The sequence below is a fragment of the Nuphar pumila genome, chromosome 4 (assembly GCF_984573655.1).
Source record: "Nuphar pumila chromosome 4, dmNupPumi1.hap1.1, whole genome shotgun sequence".
Taxonomy (NCBI): Eukaryota; Viridiplantae; Streptophyta; class Magnoliopsida; order Nymphaeales; family Nymphaeaceae; genus Nuphar; species Nuphar pumila.
The window spans coordinates 136,653,338-136,670,718 of NC_143252.1; the positions used below are offsets into that span (position 1 = coordinate 136,653,338).

The 17,381-nt window shown below is 36.4% G+C and overlaps 1 protein-coding gene across 5 annotated transcripts in view; it reads left to right on the forward strand.

Moving 5' to 3' along the window:
• Positions 1 to 17,381, forward strand: part of DBE1 (debranching enzyme 1) — a 170,901-nt gene that overhangs the window by 50,857 nt on the left and 102,663 nt on the right. For 4 of the 5 annotated variants that reach the window (XM_090003691.1, XM_090003692.1, XM_090003694.1 and 1 more), the window contains 3 exons: positions 133 to 234; positions 2,264 to 2,360; positions 2,454 to 2,535. In XM_090003691.1, the coding sequence (XP_089859817.1) occupies positions 133 to 234; positions 2,264 to 2,360; positions 2,454 to 2,535 (281 nt within the window). The remainder of the gene's footprint in view (positions 1 to 132; positions 235 to 2,263; positions 2,361 to 2,453; positions 2,536 to 17,381) is intronic. The other variant, XM_090003693.1, reaches the window with a different exon arrangement.

Genomic DNA, 17,381 nt, shown 5'->3' on the forward strand with positions numbered 1-17,381 from the left:
TTTTTTTTGCATTCTGATGAACTCTTTTGCATGGAGATCTTATATATCCTTTTCTTTTGGCACTTATAATATGATTTTCATGCATCATCATTTTTGTCTTTGTTGACATGAAAACCTTTCTTGTTTGTGCAGATAGAGATTGAACTAGATTCATATGTTAATCGAACTGGTGATGTATGGCATGTGTCATTTGAAAGTGTTGGGCATTATGTAAGCTACGGTTATCGATGCAAGGTATCAGTGGCCTTTTTTTCCCTCTTTAAATGCTATATGTAAGAAGCCAAACTTGTTGATAAAGACAGGTTTGTAGAATTCTTCGAAGTGTATTGTGATCGTTCATTGATTTTCTATGTGGATCAGTTGAAACTTTCAATTAGTTTCTGTACTGTCAAGTTGTTAGAATGGCTGAGATGGTGCAATGGAACTAATAAACATTGAAGGTAGAGATATAAGAGAATCAAACAAAAGAAAACCACAAGGATAGTTAATCTGTTTTTCTATATAAAATATCACATTTTCAGAGTACAATTGAGCTTATAATGAAACCATTTCGATTGTGTATGCAGAAACTGCAGGTACCAATTGTTAAAATATGCTATATATATTTATATATATAGATTATGACACATACACATATATACTTTACGTATATATGTCTATGTGTCTATCTACATATATAAATATATGTATTCCCTTTGTAATACCCACTAGGGGTAAAACAGTCATTTTTCTATTTCACGCCACATGTATATTTTTACACTTTCTTTTTCTTTTCCTTCTTCCTTTTTCCTTTTTACCTTGGAAAAGCCCCCCTTAAGGGACGTTGGAGCCTCCAATGGTCACATTTGTGACCGTTGGAAGGGCTCCAACGTCCCTTAGGATCCCTTCCAAGGGTCCTCTCCTTATGCCTATAAATAAAGGGGTTTTCCCCATTGTATTGTAAGCTTCTTTGAAGCCTTTTTGAGTGGAATATATTTTTTCTTCTTTTGGGTGTTTTGCCACTTTTGTGGTTTTGTTGTAATCTTGTCCATTAGTGGCTATTTGTGTATGTGTGTGCTCTCTTTCTTACTCTTGAAGATATCCCTTAGGAGCCCTTCCAAGGGTCCTCTCCTTGTGCCTATAAATAAAGGGGTTTTCCCCATTGTATTGTAAGCTTCTTTGAAGCCTTCTTGAGTGAAATATATTTTTTCCTCTTCTTTTGGGTGTTTTGCCACTTTTGTGGTTTTGTTGTAATCTTGCCCATTAGTGGCTATTTGTGTATGTGCGTGCTCTCTTGCTTACTCTTGAAGATATCACTCCTCTTATTCGGCACTTCATTACACCAATGACATAATGTGAAAGAATGACAAATTAGTAGAAACAGGTGGTAAGACCTGCTTATATTGCAAATGATGACCCTTATGCATGATAGAGATAGGTGAAAAAGTATGTATTAATCATGAGAAAGAGTTACTTCTAGATAGATCTGAAACTTTGTTGTTTTTTTGGTAATTTGCTTTGTGGCTAGGTTCTTAGCTGTCACAAATTACCTTTTTCACACCTAACACCCATAACAAGGTTTTTTCAATGAAGTATATCATGCCAGTTACATCTCTATGTAATTGATGTTTATTTAGGGGAGCTGAAAAAAAAAAAGGTTGGGGTGCTTATAGATTTCATGTTATCAGCAAGTTCCATCTTTTATTGTTCCTATTTGTAGTCCAGTCTAATTTTCATCTACATAATTTCTAATTCGTAGAATGAATTTTCTTCATACATAATTCCAAACATATTAAGAGATAAAGATAGGTTGTGATTCACGTCTTTCTCATATGCAATGATCACTGGGGTTTGTGTTCAATTTCCAATTATCTGTTGGTAGGTCTGCCTTTGGATAGCTGAACCACTAAAGACATTTTATTGCCAACACTAAAACCATAGTATTTTGCTTCAGCGTATAGTTTAATCACTGAGTTTAGGGTGTAGTTTTATTTAATTCTCTCTTGAACAATTAGCGCAAAAGAAAAAGGAAGTTAAACTATGTTTATGATTTTTAACCAGCATTTCTGATGCTGTTTAGTTGCAATTATTCAATAAGGACTTTTATGTGGAAAAATTACAGACATGAACATTTTAATTATTTCATAAGTTTTAAAAGGAATCAAGGCTGCAAATCTGATTTTCTGTATAGCCAGAAATTTATTTATGTTTTTTGGTGGATATCTTCCAAGTTGGTTTCATGATTGACATTGAGGATGTTTCTGGAAACCATTTGTTTTTATAGGGAGCTATTCTTTCGGACAAGGGGAGTAGGTTTCATATGCGGCGTGTACTTTTGGACCCATATGCTAAAATAGTTGACAGTTTCAATTCTGATCAGGGTTTGAGATCCTTCTTTCCCTGAATTTATGATGCTTCTTTGACTATAATAATGTGTTGATTTTTCCATGACAACATCTGTTATTTTTGGACAGGTGATTCAGTTTCACTTGTGAGGTGTCTAGGGAGTTTACAAAGGGAGCTTATATTTGATTGGGATGGCGATGCCCATCCACGGTAATGTTATTATCTTTTATCAAATTTCTTTGTCTAGGGTAGCTGTAAAGGATATTCAAATTTAGTATTTCTTTTATTTGTTAGCATATTCTTCTCACTTTGTTCTTGTTATTGTTTTTTTTTTTGTTTTTGCTGATCTTCTTCTCCTTTCTTTGTCACACACACACACACATTCACGCTTGTTGTACTATTGAGTTAGTGTTTACTGGCTGTTAATTAATTTGATTTTATAAATTATTGGTTTACGAATTGTGGTTTATTATCATGACGATGACCAAGCAACATTGTTCAGTTGTAGGGGCCACTAGAATATGAAATTGAAAATATAAGAACTAGTCTGAACTGAGTTTTTCATGTTTTTTTTGGATTTTTTCTTAAATCTGACCATACAGATGTGATCTACATGCTTGGTTTTAAAGGTACGGGCTCTTGAATCATCCGATTGCGATACATAAGCAGGGTTTTTTAAGGCTTGAAAATCGACGACTCAGATTTTTTGTGAATATTCAAGCATCCAAATCATGTTTTTTTGTCAAAAATGCATGATCCAACGGTTGATTCCTGGCAAATGGATCATGCTGAACACATTTGCAAGGTCGGATTTGCAAATAATGCATCAGAAATGCCTAGTTCACACTCTAGTCTTCATATTTCTGGTTCTCATATTCTAGTGGCCCTTGGTTGTAGTATCAGACTTGGGCATTTGCCTTTTTTCGAGTAGTCTAATCTCTGATCATATAAGGGATCTCTGACTTATGAGTTCAAAAAGGTTCTGGTATGCTCTTTTTGATGGGAGATTGTTTTGAATGAATCCTTCTAAGAGGCCGATCTCTTTCAGACTGTTCTTAAAGCATTATGCATAATCTCGTAACTAGATCTAGTTATGCTTGTGAGCTTCAATGTGCACCAGCCAATGCATCATTTATCTGAATTAAAGGAGAATGTAGTTACTTGCAGCTCAAGGATTTTTTTTGTTATCAAACAGAAAATTGAACAATGGTTGCAAATGGTCCCAATGGGGAAAATTTGTAAAATGAGATGAGTGAATATTCTCTGTTGGAGCATGCTACTGTTAAAATATGTATTTTGTTTCAGTTTATATATATATACATATATACATGTATGTATATACATTGTATGTGTATATGTATATTATGTATATATTATATATATATATATATATTTAAATGTAATATTTATTTTATTTTGTTTTGTATTATGGCTGTTGAACTAGCCGTTAGGGGTACCTAACGGCTAGCTTGGTCTCCCTTTTCCCTCTCTTGTGTATATTTAAATGGGTCCTCAACCCATTTTATGTAATGCTTCTTAGTGAGCATTTTATGAATAAAATCAATATTTTTTATGTGTTGTGCCCCCTTCTTCCTACTCTTGTGCCCTGGTGCATTTTGATTGCCCTTAGTGGCTCTTTTGTATCGCCCATAGTGGCTAGTGTATTGGCTTTTTGCCTATTGTGTTCTTGTATACTTCTCTTTTGTTTGATTACTTGGTATCAGAGCCTTGGGCTCTTTGATCCTATTGTATAATCAAGTTGGACTTTGTCAAGACTCGATCGAGGTCGGTGGTTGCGGATACAAGCTCTTATTTGAAGTAGTGCTTCTCCTCTCTTGTTCGTGATTCTTCTCTATCATGGCCGAGAAAGAGTCTATGACCGTGATCTTCTTCAAACTCAATGACTCAAATTATTTAATGTGGGCAACCACCATGGAGAACCACATCAAAGGAAAAATTTATGGGGATACGTGAGTGAAACCACCATGGAACCACAATTAAAGCTCACTAGAAAGGGAGATCAAGTCAAGGCACTCAATGAAGAGGAAAGAGAAAAAACATTCCAAGAGTATCAAGTCAAAATTGAGGATTGGGAGACAAACAATGCTCAAATTCTATCTTGGTTTATGAATAACATAGAGTTAAAGATTACCACCAATATCATCAAATTCAAGAAAGTTTGTCATGCGTGGATCTTTCTTAAAGGCATGTTCGTGCAAAAGGACCTAGAAAGACACTACTTTCTCCAAGACAAGATTCACATCACAAAGTAAGGAGACAAAAGTGTAAGAGACTACTATGGTCTCTTGTCCCCTTTGCGGGATGAATTAGCGTTGCTTGAACCCAATTTGGAACGCTTGACAATTGAGATGAGACGAAGGCAAATGGAAAAATCACATTTTTGTCTTTTCCATTTGGCCTTAGACTCGAGTTCGAGCAAGTGAGGTCTTCTCTTCTCTATAGGACCACCATGCCTCCTTTCAACGAGGCACTTGCCGAAGTCTGCCAAGAAGAAACTCGACTTGGCATGGGTAGAACAAGTGAGGAGGTTCTTGCTATTTCAAGACCCGACAATAATGTAAAGACATAAAAACCTCATTTTGACAAAAAATATAATGGAGGGAGAAAAATCATTTGCCATCATTGCAATGAATCGAGGCACATAAAGCCAGAATGCCCCAAGCTCAAACGAATGGTGGTCATGGTGAGTGAAGACTCCTTCAATAAAGAGGTGACAAGCAAGAAAGGAGGTGATCTTAACGACTTGTCAATCTCTCGATTGGCGAGACACTTTAACAATATCTAAGGACCACCACATCTACCTCCAGAGCAGCCGTGTCATCCTCTTCTTCTCTCAGTATGTCTTCTTTGGTCTTAGACTTAGGTGCCTCCTTTCATATGACACCAAACAAGTCTCTCCTATCTGATTATTGCACCAATTTATATTCTTCGTATGTTTCTACAACTGATGGAATTGTTAAGATTGTAACTCGTGTAAGGGCATCTTTGTCCTTTTATGTGTAACCGATAGTGTGCTTACTATTTCCCCTATGTGTAGGGGTATTATTATTACAATGTTCTTATATGTATATAATGGAGCGTGAACAACATGGTATACATGACCCATATTTCACACATTCCTCTCTCTCTACATCTTTTCTCTCTCGTTCTTGTGTGGCTGCAAGGTACAAATCAAGAGTGGCATTTCTCTCATGGTATCAAAGCAGGACAGGGATAAGACCCAGTGAGATCAACACTACTGATCGTTCTTCAAAACCTTCTTCATCCCAGACAAGTTTTCTTTCGATCTTCCTCTTCTCCTTTCTTTGTTCTTCCTTTTCTTCTAAAAGATCCTTCAATCCCTTTTTCTGTTCTCCTTTCACCTCCTCTTTCTTTCTTCTTATATTCTGTCTTTCTTCATCACACTGATTTGATTCAAGTGTGATCTCAAGATCACAACAGATCATCTTGATCTTGGTGTGATTCTAAAAACAAAGAGAGGACGATATATATATATATATTTATATATATATATATGTATATATGTATATATTTACACCATTGCAGTCTTATTCATTCCTCCTCTTCGTAATACATTGATTTGATTTGTGAAAACCTCCATTAATCACAACAGATCAAGTGTGCTTTAAAAAAAATTCAGAAGAGACGTGATTTTATGCTACATAGGGAAGAATAAGTCTTCTTAAGATATTCTTTACAAACATAGTCACAATCTATCTCGATGTGCTTGGTACATTCATGAAATGCATGATTGCCAACTATGTAGATGGCGCTTTTGTTGTCACAACACAACTTTGAAGGTGATTGCAGATGCATCCCCATGCCCTCCATTAATCTTCTCAACCACACGATTTCAGATGTTGTAGCGGTCATGGCCCGATACTCAGCTTTCATTGATGATAGAGAAACCTTCTACTGTGTCTTGCATTTTCAGAACACCAACAAATAACCTATAAACACACAAGAGTTGGTAGTTAAGCATCTATCATTAGGGTCTCCTCCTCAGTTAGAATCAGTATATGCAATTAATTCAAGTATAGAAGAGGAAGACAAAAAATTCCTTTAGAGACAAAATTTTGTAAATATCTAATAGTGCACGTAACAACACTCATGTGCACAGTTGTAGGAGAATGTTGAAACTGGCTTGTTATATGCATTGCATGAGAAATGTCTGGTCGGGTTATGATTAAATAGGTAAGGGCCCCAATCATCTGTCGATAATGAGTGGGGTCTTCCAAGGGTATCCCATCACTGATTTTCATCTTTGCGTAGATAACTTCAGGAGTATCCACCAAGGTTGCTAGACTAGGAAGCAAAAGCGGGAAACGATACAGGAAGCAAAAGTTAGAAGCAATGCATTTTAAAATATATAGGAAGCGAGAAGTGAGGAATAAAAAAAAGAAATATAATAATTGAATGAGAATAAAACTGAAACAAATAAAAACTAAAATAAAAGGGACTAATATTAAATTTCATGATTTTTTAGTGTAAGAATTAATTTTTTAACAAAATCTAAAAATGATGACTACCAATTTAGCGAGGGCACATGAATGTGAGTGAGAAGAGTTAGAGAAAACACATAAAAAACATGAAAAGTTGAGTAAGAGAACATAAAATAAGAATAAATGAAGCGTGTGGAAAACATAGGAGAAGCATAGGGAATCAAGGTTCTCATCTAGTTTTGGAAGCGAGGAGTATCGCACTTTCGAAGTGAGTTTCTGGGAAGCGAGCTTCTCACTTATCTAAGAAGCTTCCGGTAACTCTGGTATCTACCCTCTTTTCATCTATAATACTAGTCCTGTCAATAATTTCAGTGGTAAACTTGGATGGAGTTAGAAAATAACCATGAGCAGAATATGCTACCTCAATCCCTAAAAAATATCTAAGTAACCCTAGATCTGTCATTTCAAAACTTTGTTTCAAAACATTTTTGATATTGTTAATTCCTTATTTATCTCCTCCAGTAATGATCATACGATCAACGTAGAGAAAAATAACAACACCTGCATCAGAGTGCTTAATAAACATAGCAGTGTCAGTATAACAAGATTTAAAACCAAGTTTAATCATAACAGAGCTAAATTTATCATATTGGGCCTTAGGAGCCTTTTTCAAACCATACAAAGCTTTACGTAAATGAATCTTTCTTGCTGGAATTTCATATCCTAGCGGAGGTTCCATATATACTTCTTTTAATTGTCCATTTAAAAAGACATTTTTGACATTCATCTGATAGATGAGCCAATTTCTAATGGCAACATCTATAAGAGTTCTAACATAGGTCATCATAGCTGCTAGTGCAAATGTTTTATCGTGGTCTATTCTATATTTTTAGGAATAACCTTTGGCAACTAACCTAGCCTTAAATCGTTCAAAGGGGCCGTCACTCTTGGTTTTAACCTTATATACCTTTCTACAACCTATGGACTTTTTTCTTTTAGGTAACTCTGCTATTTGCTATGTGTTAGATTTTTCTAAAGTAGTGAACAATTTCATTTCGTTTCAAATAGTTTTTGATATCACTTGACATAAACTCCCCGCCCCCCCCCCCCCCCCCCCCCCCCCCCGAATCAGAGCGAAAAATAGTTATATTAGAGTCAAATAGATTTTTGACTAAGTTATGAAAGGATTTAAAAAATTCAAACGCTTCATGTTTGTGCCTAAGTAAATACAAGTGTAATGAGAATAATCATCAGCAAATATTACATAATAAGCATAACCACCGTTAGATACTGTAGCGACTAGAAGGAGGAACACGAGAACAAAGAGAGAGAGAGAGAGAGAGAGAGAGAGAGAGAGAGAGAGAGAGAGAGAGAGAGAGAGAGAGAGAGAGAGAGAGAGAGAGAGAGAGCTCGTTCATCCTTGATTAGGGCTAATCTTTATGTTAAATAGAGAGAAGCCAATATAAAAAATTACATACAAGTCCCTTATTAAGCAAGAAATATCAAATAACCTACTTTTAAGAAAACTTAAACTTAAAACCTCTTAATCTCAACACTCTACCTCAAGCTGGAGCATAGATATCAATCATGCTCAGTTTGTCACAGCATTTTGAGAAATTTGGTCTAGCAAGAGGCTTTGTAAACATATCTGCAACTTGGTCCTCCGACTTTAGTTATTTGGTAGTGATATGACCAACTTGAATCATATCTCTTACATAGTGGCAATCAACCTCAATATGCTTTGTCCTCTCATGAAAGACAGGATTGTTCGCTATATATGTGGCAACCTTGTTATCACACATCATGGTTATAGGAGAGAAAACCTTCACCTGAAGATCATTTAGAACAGTACGAACCCACATTAATTCAACAGCTGTTTGGGCCATAGCCCTATATTCTGATTCTGCACTCGACCTAGCAACCACATTTTGCTTCTTACTTCTCCATGAAATTAGGTTATCTCCCAAAAACACACAGAATCCTGTGGTAGATTTTCTATCCATTACAGATCCTGCATAGTCAGCATCAAAGTAAGCCACTATCTCCAGAGTTTCACCTTTCTTGAATAATAACCCTTTTCCAGGAGAAGATTTTAAATACCTGAGAATCATTATAGCTGCATTCCAGTGTACTTCAGTTGGTTTGTCCATAAATTGACTAACTTTGCTTACTGCTAAAGCAATATCAGACCTGGTCATAGTTACATATAGTAGCTTCCCTACTAGTGAGCGATAGCTTTTGCTATCAACCGGTTTCGACCCTTCTTCAAACAACTGAACTTTATGGTCCATGGGAATATTTGCTGGTTTAGCTCCCAACATTCCAGTTTCCTTTAATAGGTCAAGAACATACATTGGATATGCCACTGACTTATTAAAGCCAAAACTTGACATCACTTCAAACAACTTTTGAAACCATGCACACGGACTTTGTTTCAAGCCATATATCGCCTTTCTCAATCTACACACTTTCTGACACTCCCCCTCAACCTCGAATCCAGGAGGTTGTTGCATGTAAACTATCTCAGATAGATCCCCATATAAAAATGCATTTTTCACATCTAATTGACACAAACTCCAACCATGATGAACAACTACTGAGAGAACAAGACGAATGGTGCCCATCCGTGCAACAGGAGAAAAGGTTTCAAAGAAATCAATACCATAAGTCTGAGTATACCCTTTTGCTACTAATCTGGCCTTGTACCTTTCAATAGAACCATCCGATTTGTACTTTATTGTATATACCCATTTGCATCCAATAATGTCAGCATCCACTGGGGAATCAACTAGATCCAATGTATGCTGAGACAATAAAACATCCATTTCTTCTTGCATAGCTAGCTTCCACCTGTTATCTAGCTCTGCCTGTTGATAGTTCAGAGGAATAGTTTTAGCAGATAAGGCTGAAATGAAAGTTTTCATCTGATTTTCAATTCTGACATCGGACACAAAATGAGATATGGGATATAAGGTACATTGTCGTGTCCCCTTTCGTAGAGCGATTGACCTGTTATCATCATTATGAGGATCACTGTTGTCAGTAGTACTTACCTCAGGAGAAGAAGAAGATGAAGGCACTGGAGGAGGTGGAGATCTACGCACATATACCAATGGAGGATTATTAAATCGTGAAGAGGATGAAGTTTGGTTCGGTAATGAGGGCACAAATTCCAAAGGAAGAGGAGGTATAGGTAATGGAAAAGCCTCAGCTCGATCAACTTGCATCTGAGAACCGGTACTAGAGTAATATGGAATGGATTCCAAGAAAGATACATCCACACTGACATACTCTCGGCGAGAAATTGGATCATAACATCGATATCACTTTTGATTTTTTAGATAACCTATAAATATGCATTTTGTAGCTTGAGCTGCTAATTTATCACGGTCAGGGCCAAGTTTGTGTACAAAGCAAACACATCCAGATATTTTAGGTGAGAAAGAGAAGAGTGGGGCATTAGGTTTTAGGATATGTAATGAAATTTGATCTCCCACAGAAGATGAAGGCATGCGGTTGATCAGATAACAAGCAGTGATAACCGCATCACCCCAATATAACGCAGAAACATTGGATTGTATCATAAGGGTCCGTGCAACATCAAGTAGGTGCCTGTGTTTTTGCTCAACCACACCATTTTGTTGAGATGAATAGACACATGTAGTTTGGGGTTGAATGCCATGATCTTGGTAAAATTGTAACAGGGCTTTTGATTTAAACTCAAGAGCATTATCAGTGCGAATAATCTTGACAACAGATTCAAACTGAGTTTTTATTTCAAGAATTAAGCATTTGATAATACTTGGAACTTCAAATCTTTTTTTTTATTAAAAACACCCACGACAACTTAGAAAAATCATCAATAATAACAAGATAATATCGACACTAAGTCCTAGTAGGAATCTTACTAGGACCCCATACATCTGCATGAAGAAGATAACAAAGTTTATGACTGGTGTGACTTTGACTCGAAGGGAACGAACTTCGATGATGCTTGCCCAACTGACATGCTTCACACTGAAATGTTGTAGTAGAAAGAATTTGAGGAAAGACATAACGAAGCTTTGACAATGAAGGATGACCAAGACGACGATGCCACTGAACAGGACTGGATGAGTGTTCCACTTCAGCATAAACATTACCCACTGGATGATGTAGGTAGTAGATTCCATTTTCTTCATAGCCTCAACCAATCTTCTTCCCCGTCAACAAATCCTGAAAATGACAACCCATCGGATCAAATATCACTCTATAATTTAGTTCTTTGGTAAGACAACTAACAAAGAGTAAACTTTGAGGAAAATTGGGAGCATGAAGAACATTTTTCAACTATAAGGAGGAGGATATAAAAATATTTCCCTGACCAACAACTAGTGAGGAACTCCCATCGGCTAATGAGACTCCTCGATGAACAGTAATATCCTTTAGATATGAAAAGAAAAATGAATTTTCACACAAATGTCTGGATGCACCAGAGTCAATAATCCACTTACTATCATTTATATGAAGATGATTCTCTGTTGAGTAGGCCACACCAACTACAGGAGAGGAGGAGCTCGAAGGGCGAAGAGCTATCAGCTCATCATATTCTGCTCGACTGAGGGTGATACTGTCACTTGCAGAGGGATTATCATGTGCATTTGTTACCTCTAGTGTAGTAACATTTGCTTTTGGAGCATTTGACTTTGATGAAGAAGAAGTTGGCCAGCCATGCTTATCCTAGCAACGATCTTATAAATGTCCAGATTTTCCATAGAATGTACATTTAAGTTTTTCTCTGCCTCCCATACCTCTGTCATGACCTCGTCCTCTGATATTTTGAATATTTCCACGCCCATAACCGGATGAGACAGCTAGAGCAGATGACTGGGACACAGGGTGAGATTGTGGAAGAGAGATCGCAAGTCTACTCAGACGATTGTATGCATCAGCAAGAGTAGGTACATCGGATCCAGTCAACATTTGTACTTTTGCAACCGAAAATTCTGAAGATAAACCTGTGAGAAATCGAGCTACCATGGTCTGTTCTTGATGATCCTTTTTCTGCGAACAACACAGAGGCCTGTGGGCATTGAGTCTTTTAAACGCTGCTTTGACAGAGGCATAATACAGAGCCAAGGTCTGATCTCCTTGTTGCAGATTATATATCTCCTGTTCGACTTGCAGGATACAACTCACATCAGTTTCTTGGGAATACGTATCTCGAAGATTATCCCACATCTGTTTTGCTGTATTGTAGTAAATTAAACCATCTGCAATATGCGGTTCGACGCTATTCATGATCCATGACATAACTATGTCATTATCTTCGCCCCAAGTTCTGTATTTTTCCGCCTTTTTATCAGGTTCAGTTTCCAGTAAAATATGTTTTCTATGATGTCTAGATACCGACATCATAAAAGTTCTTGACCACCTGGCATAATTTGTTTCATTCAACCTCACAGACAAACTATACGAGAAGGGGTTTGCAAAAGCTTTATACTCCCTAATAGTCTCAATTTTGCAATCAAATTTTGAAGCTTCACCCATACTGAATAGAACTAACAGGATATGAGATATTTGATGCTAATACGGCTGCAAAAAAAAAAAATTAATCAGATTCAAACTCTTGGACAACGTGTTTTATGAGCACACGTCAACCACGATCACGACAACACACGGCTGTTTCACCACATCAAGCATAAATTCAAGATAGTTGCCAAAGACAACATGTTTCACGATCATGCGTCAACAAATTCCACGACCACACACGACTTTTCAACCCAAATCACAATAGCTGATTTAGAAAACATGTTTCACGATCATGTCTCAGCAAATTTCACGACCACACACGACTATTTAACCCACATCAGACACAATGGGAAAATTAGATCAGAAACATACATTCGAGTAAACCAGAACACGTCAAACACGACTTCTTGTTCATGATCATATTTAAATTCGAGTAAACCAGAACAATGTCAAATACGACTTCCTTTTCATGATCAGATTTCGGCAACTGCACTCTACACATATTCCCGCAAAGAAAATTGCTTTAATGAAATAGAATATTTACAACCGCTCCCACGAAGAATACAAATTTGTTTCTCGCATGACAATAAGAGGAACCACTTTGCCGTAACACCCAACCACGCTGCAGTTGATCCAGTTGCAACACTATCATCGATCTGTAGATCTGATTACAGATCTATGTCATGACTTTAGTCAGACATCAGATCTGTGATTAGATCTATGCATGTGAATAGATAGAACAAAAAAAATGTGACCACATCTGTTTACGCCACCTGTTCATGCTATGAGGCTCCTGTTTACGCCACCTGTTTACGTTATTAGGCTCCAGAGATCCGGTGGCTTTGATACCATGTAGCGATTAGAAGGAGGAACACGAGAGAGAGAGAGAGAGAGAGAGAGAGAGAGAGAGAGAGAGAGAGAGAGAGAGAGAGCTCGTTCATCCTTGATTAGGGCTAATCTCTATGTTAAATAGAGAGAGGCCAATATAAAAAATTACATGCAAGTCCCTTATTAAACAAGAAATATCAAATAACCTACTTTTAAGAAAACTTAAACTTAAAACCTCTTAATCTCAACAGATACAATTGGTGCCAGACGAATGTATTAATTCAAGTGATTTAGTAGCAAAAAAAGTTCTCTTAAAAGGGAATGACCTTTATTTTACCGAGAATACAATCAGTGCAATCAATTTTTTCATTACAAAATTACCTCAAATGTGGTATATTAAACAATTTATTTATGCTAGGATAACCTAGCCTTTGATGCCATAAACAATATCCAAATCATGTACATTATAACAAAAAATATTTTTGGGAATTATCAATCAATCCATGTAGTAGAGATCTCCTTCTCTATGACCTTCCCCAATCTACATCCCAGACTAGAGATCTTGCACCAAACATTCGTACGATGAAAAAGAGATTCTGCAACCATAATTGGCAATTTGAGAAACAAAAAAATGATTTAAATTGAGTTTTGTGACAAATCTAATTTTTGGTATAGAAAAATTTGAAGATTTTTTAAAGTCACCAAACCCATTTATGTCAAGAGAGGAGCCATAAACGGTGAAAACATTAGATGTACTTAAGTATTTCTACATTCGAAAAGTACATGAATATGGGGGTCATTGCTAAGATATAGCTAATACATATATATAGTTATGTAGACCAAAACACCCATTAGGGGTATTTCGGTCTTTTCACCAAATAGGCGTCAGCCCCTAATGGGCTGACATTTTATTGTTTATTGTCTTTTGTCTTTTTCATTTATTTTATTTTATTTTTTTTTGTGATGCAAAAGGGGCAGCCCATATGACTCTTGGAGCTGCCCCAACGGTCATAAATGTGACCGTTGGGTGCAGTCCCGACAGTCATATGCTCAGCCTCTTATTCTCCCATTGTATTATAAATAACCCTCATGGGGCCATGTATTTCTTTAACTCTTTGAGAGTGCCTTTTATGCAATAACAATTTGTTAAGACCCTTGTGTGGGTGGTTGGTTTCCTTGATTCAATCAAGTATTCTATTTGATTGAAAGTGTGTTCTTGCATGTGTATCAGATTCAATCCACTTCATTACATGGTATCAGAGCTTTGGTGATCCAAAGACATTTTTTCTAAAAGAAAGATCATGATGATATCAAGAGGAGGATCGTGGGCTTAGAGGATTCAACAAATCAAGGATTGTTGCATCGGGAAGCGTGCCATTTCTCAAACAAGTCTTGTGCATCTATCTTTCTCCCTTCTTCTCACTATCTCTTTCTCTACCTTTTCTCTTCGCATTGTAAAGGAATGAAGAATGAGAGAGAAGTTATAATCTCCATTCTTGTACGCCTAAAGGATACAAACTATGTGATGTGGGCATCCATAGTAAAACACAAGATATGGGAAAAGGGGTTATGGGGTTTGGTGGATGGTACCGAAAAAACGCCCAAGCTCGTTCTTACGAAAATTGAGAATGGGAAGGAGGTTGCTCTTCAAGGTGAGGAAATAGGTAAAGCCGTTTTCGATTACGAGAAAAAATGGAAAGAGTGGAGGATGGGTCATTCCAAAATAATTGGATGACTCATCAATAGTGTAGATATTCATAAATGCTCTAGCTTAGCAAAATTTGATTTTGCTAGCGATGCTTGGACATATCTTAAGGATATGTATAGTCTTAAAGATATTGCCCACATATGCAATGTCCAAAATAAAGTAAGAACCATGACTCAAGGAGAGATGAATATTAGAGAATATTAAATGCCCTCTCTCTCCTATGGGATGAATTGGCTCTTCTTGAGCCAAAATGACATTGTCCTCAAGATGTAGAACTCCATGAAAACCAAATTAAAATGGAGCATTTTTACCAATTTGTGAATGGGCTTAGGCTCGAATTTGAGGAAACCAAATCGGCTTTCCTTCGTAGAGGAGGTGGGCCATCCATAGTCGAAACTCTTGAAGAATTGACTATGGAAGAGAATAGATTAAAGAAGCCATCCACTCCAAAAGATGAAGAAACCGTTCTTGCTATGTCCAAGCCCGATAATCACACTAGGAGTTATAAGCCTCCTCATTTTGTGAAGAATGAGAATGGGAGACATCCCAACAACTATGAAAGAAGCGATAAAAGAGGAGATCATGAGTACAAAAAAGGTGGCAAAATCATATGCTATCATTGCTATAAACTGGGACATATCAAGCCTTTTTGTCTCAAAAGAAAGAAAGAAGATCACCGTGTTGATAAGAGAATTGCTTCGGTAGAAAGAAATGATATAGACGACTACAAATGCATTGACTTACTATCTTTAGCTCAATTAATGGAGGCACTACAACTAATGTTCAAAGGTCAAGCTTCTTCCTTCTCAGGGGTGGCCGTATCCATAACTGGTGACCCTGGTAAGACTTTTTTTGATCTTAGATTCCGGTGCCTCATTTCACATGACTCCAAATGAGTCAATATTATCCGAATGTCATTCTAACCCAAATAATTCTTATGTTTCAACTGCCCACGGAACATCTTTAAAAATCAAAAGTTTTGGAACTTTTAAAAAACAACCAAACTTTCACATACCAAGTATTAAAGTTGTGCCAAAACTAAATTTAAATCTTTTATCAGTTTCACAAATTACGGATTATGGTTGCAAAGTTTTATTTTCTTCTAATGATTGTTTATTATAAGATCTTCATTCTGGGAAGCCGATTGGGCAAGGCCATAGAAGAGGATATCTCTATGTAATGGACAGTCTTGAGTTATTAAAACAATCTTTTGTAATTTTGTGGAAAAGAAAGATATAAAAAATTGGCACAAAAGACTAGGACATCCTAGTGTGACCAAATTACATTTGTTTCCATTTCTTACTAGTTATAAGGAAAAGAATTTGGTTTGTGAAGATTGCATTCTTGGCAAAATGAAAGCTTTTCCCTTTGAACAAAGACATTTTATTCCAAAAAATCCTTTTGAGTTAATACATTCGGATGTGTGGGGACCGACTCCAGTTATATCCAAAGGTGGGGTATCATACTATGTTGTGTTTGTGGATGACTATAGTAGACATTCTTGGATATTTTTTTAAAGCAAAAATCAGAAGTATTTGAATGCTTTAAATTTTTTTTTATTATTAAAGACTCAATTCAAAACCAACATTCAAATTTTTAGATCTGATTCCGAGGGAGAATTTGTATCAAAAGAACTCAAAATTTTTTTGACCTAAATGGGATTATTTATCAAAAAATCTTGCCCATACACTCCTCAACAAAATGGTCTAGCTGAAAGAAAGCATAAACATATTGTTGAAACCACTAGAACACTTCTTATATCAAGAAATGTTCCAAAATTGTTTTGGGCCGAAGCCGCTTTTATGACAATTTATTTTATAAATAGATGCCTTAAAAAACTATTGAAAATATGTCTCCCATTGAAAAATTGTTTAAAATCTCTCCCGATTACAAATGGTTGAGAGTCTTTGGATGTAAATGTTTTGTTCTTACTCATAGAAATGACAAACTTTCCCCAAAAGCAATTCCTTGCGTCTTTCTAGGCTACGCTGAAAATCAAAAGGGATATAGATGCTATGACATGGAAAGAAACAAGTTATATGTTTCACGAAATATTACGGTTTTAGCAAAGAAAAGATTCAAGAGAACTATGATAATTCGTTTCTTTTTTATCTTATCAATAAAAATGACAGGTGTGAAAACATTTGTAATGAGCATGAGAGTGAAAATGAAAACACTCATGATGTAAGTGAAAATATAGACAATGGTCTTGATAATATTGACCCACTTCATACTACCATGCAAACATACACTCGGCGGACCGAAGATCACCCACCATGTGCCTTAGAAAGATACTCACAAAATCAAGATGTAGATTCTGCTAGTATTAGAAAATCAATAAGAATTTCCAAGGCCCCTAGTAGATTTGTATCTTATGATTCCTTTGAACCAAAATACCGAACATGTTTAATGGCTATACACTCATATACTGAACCATCATCCTATCATGAAGCAAAAAACCATCAAGAATGAATTCAAGCGATGAATGATGAATTAGAAGCTTTAGAAAAGGCAAAAACTTGGGAAATACAAATATTACCCAAATG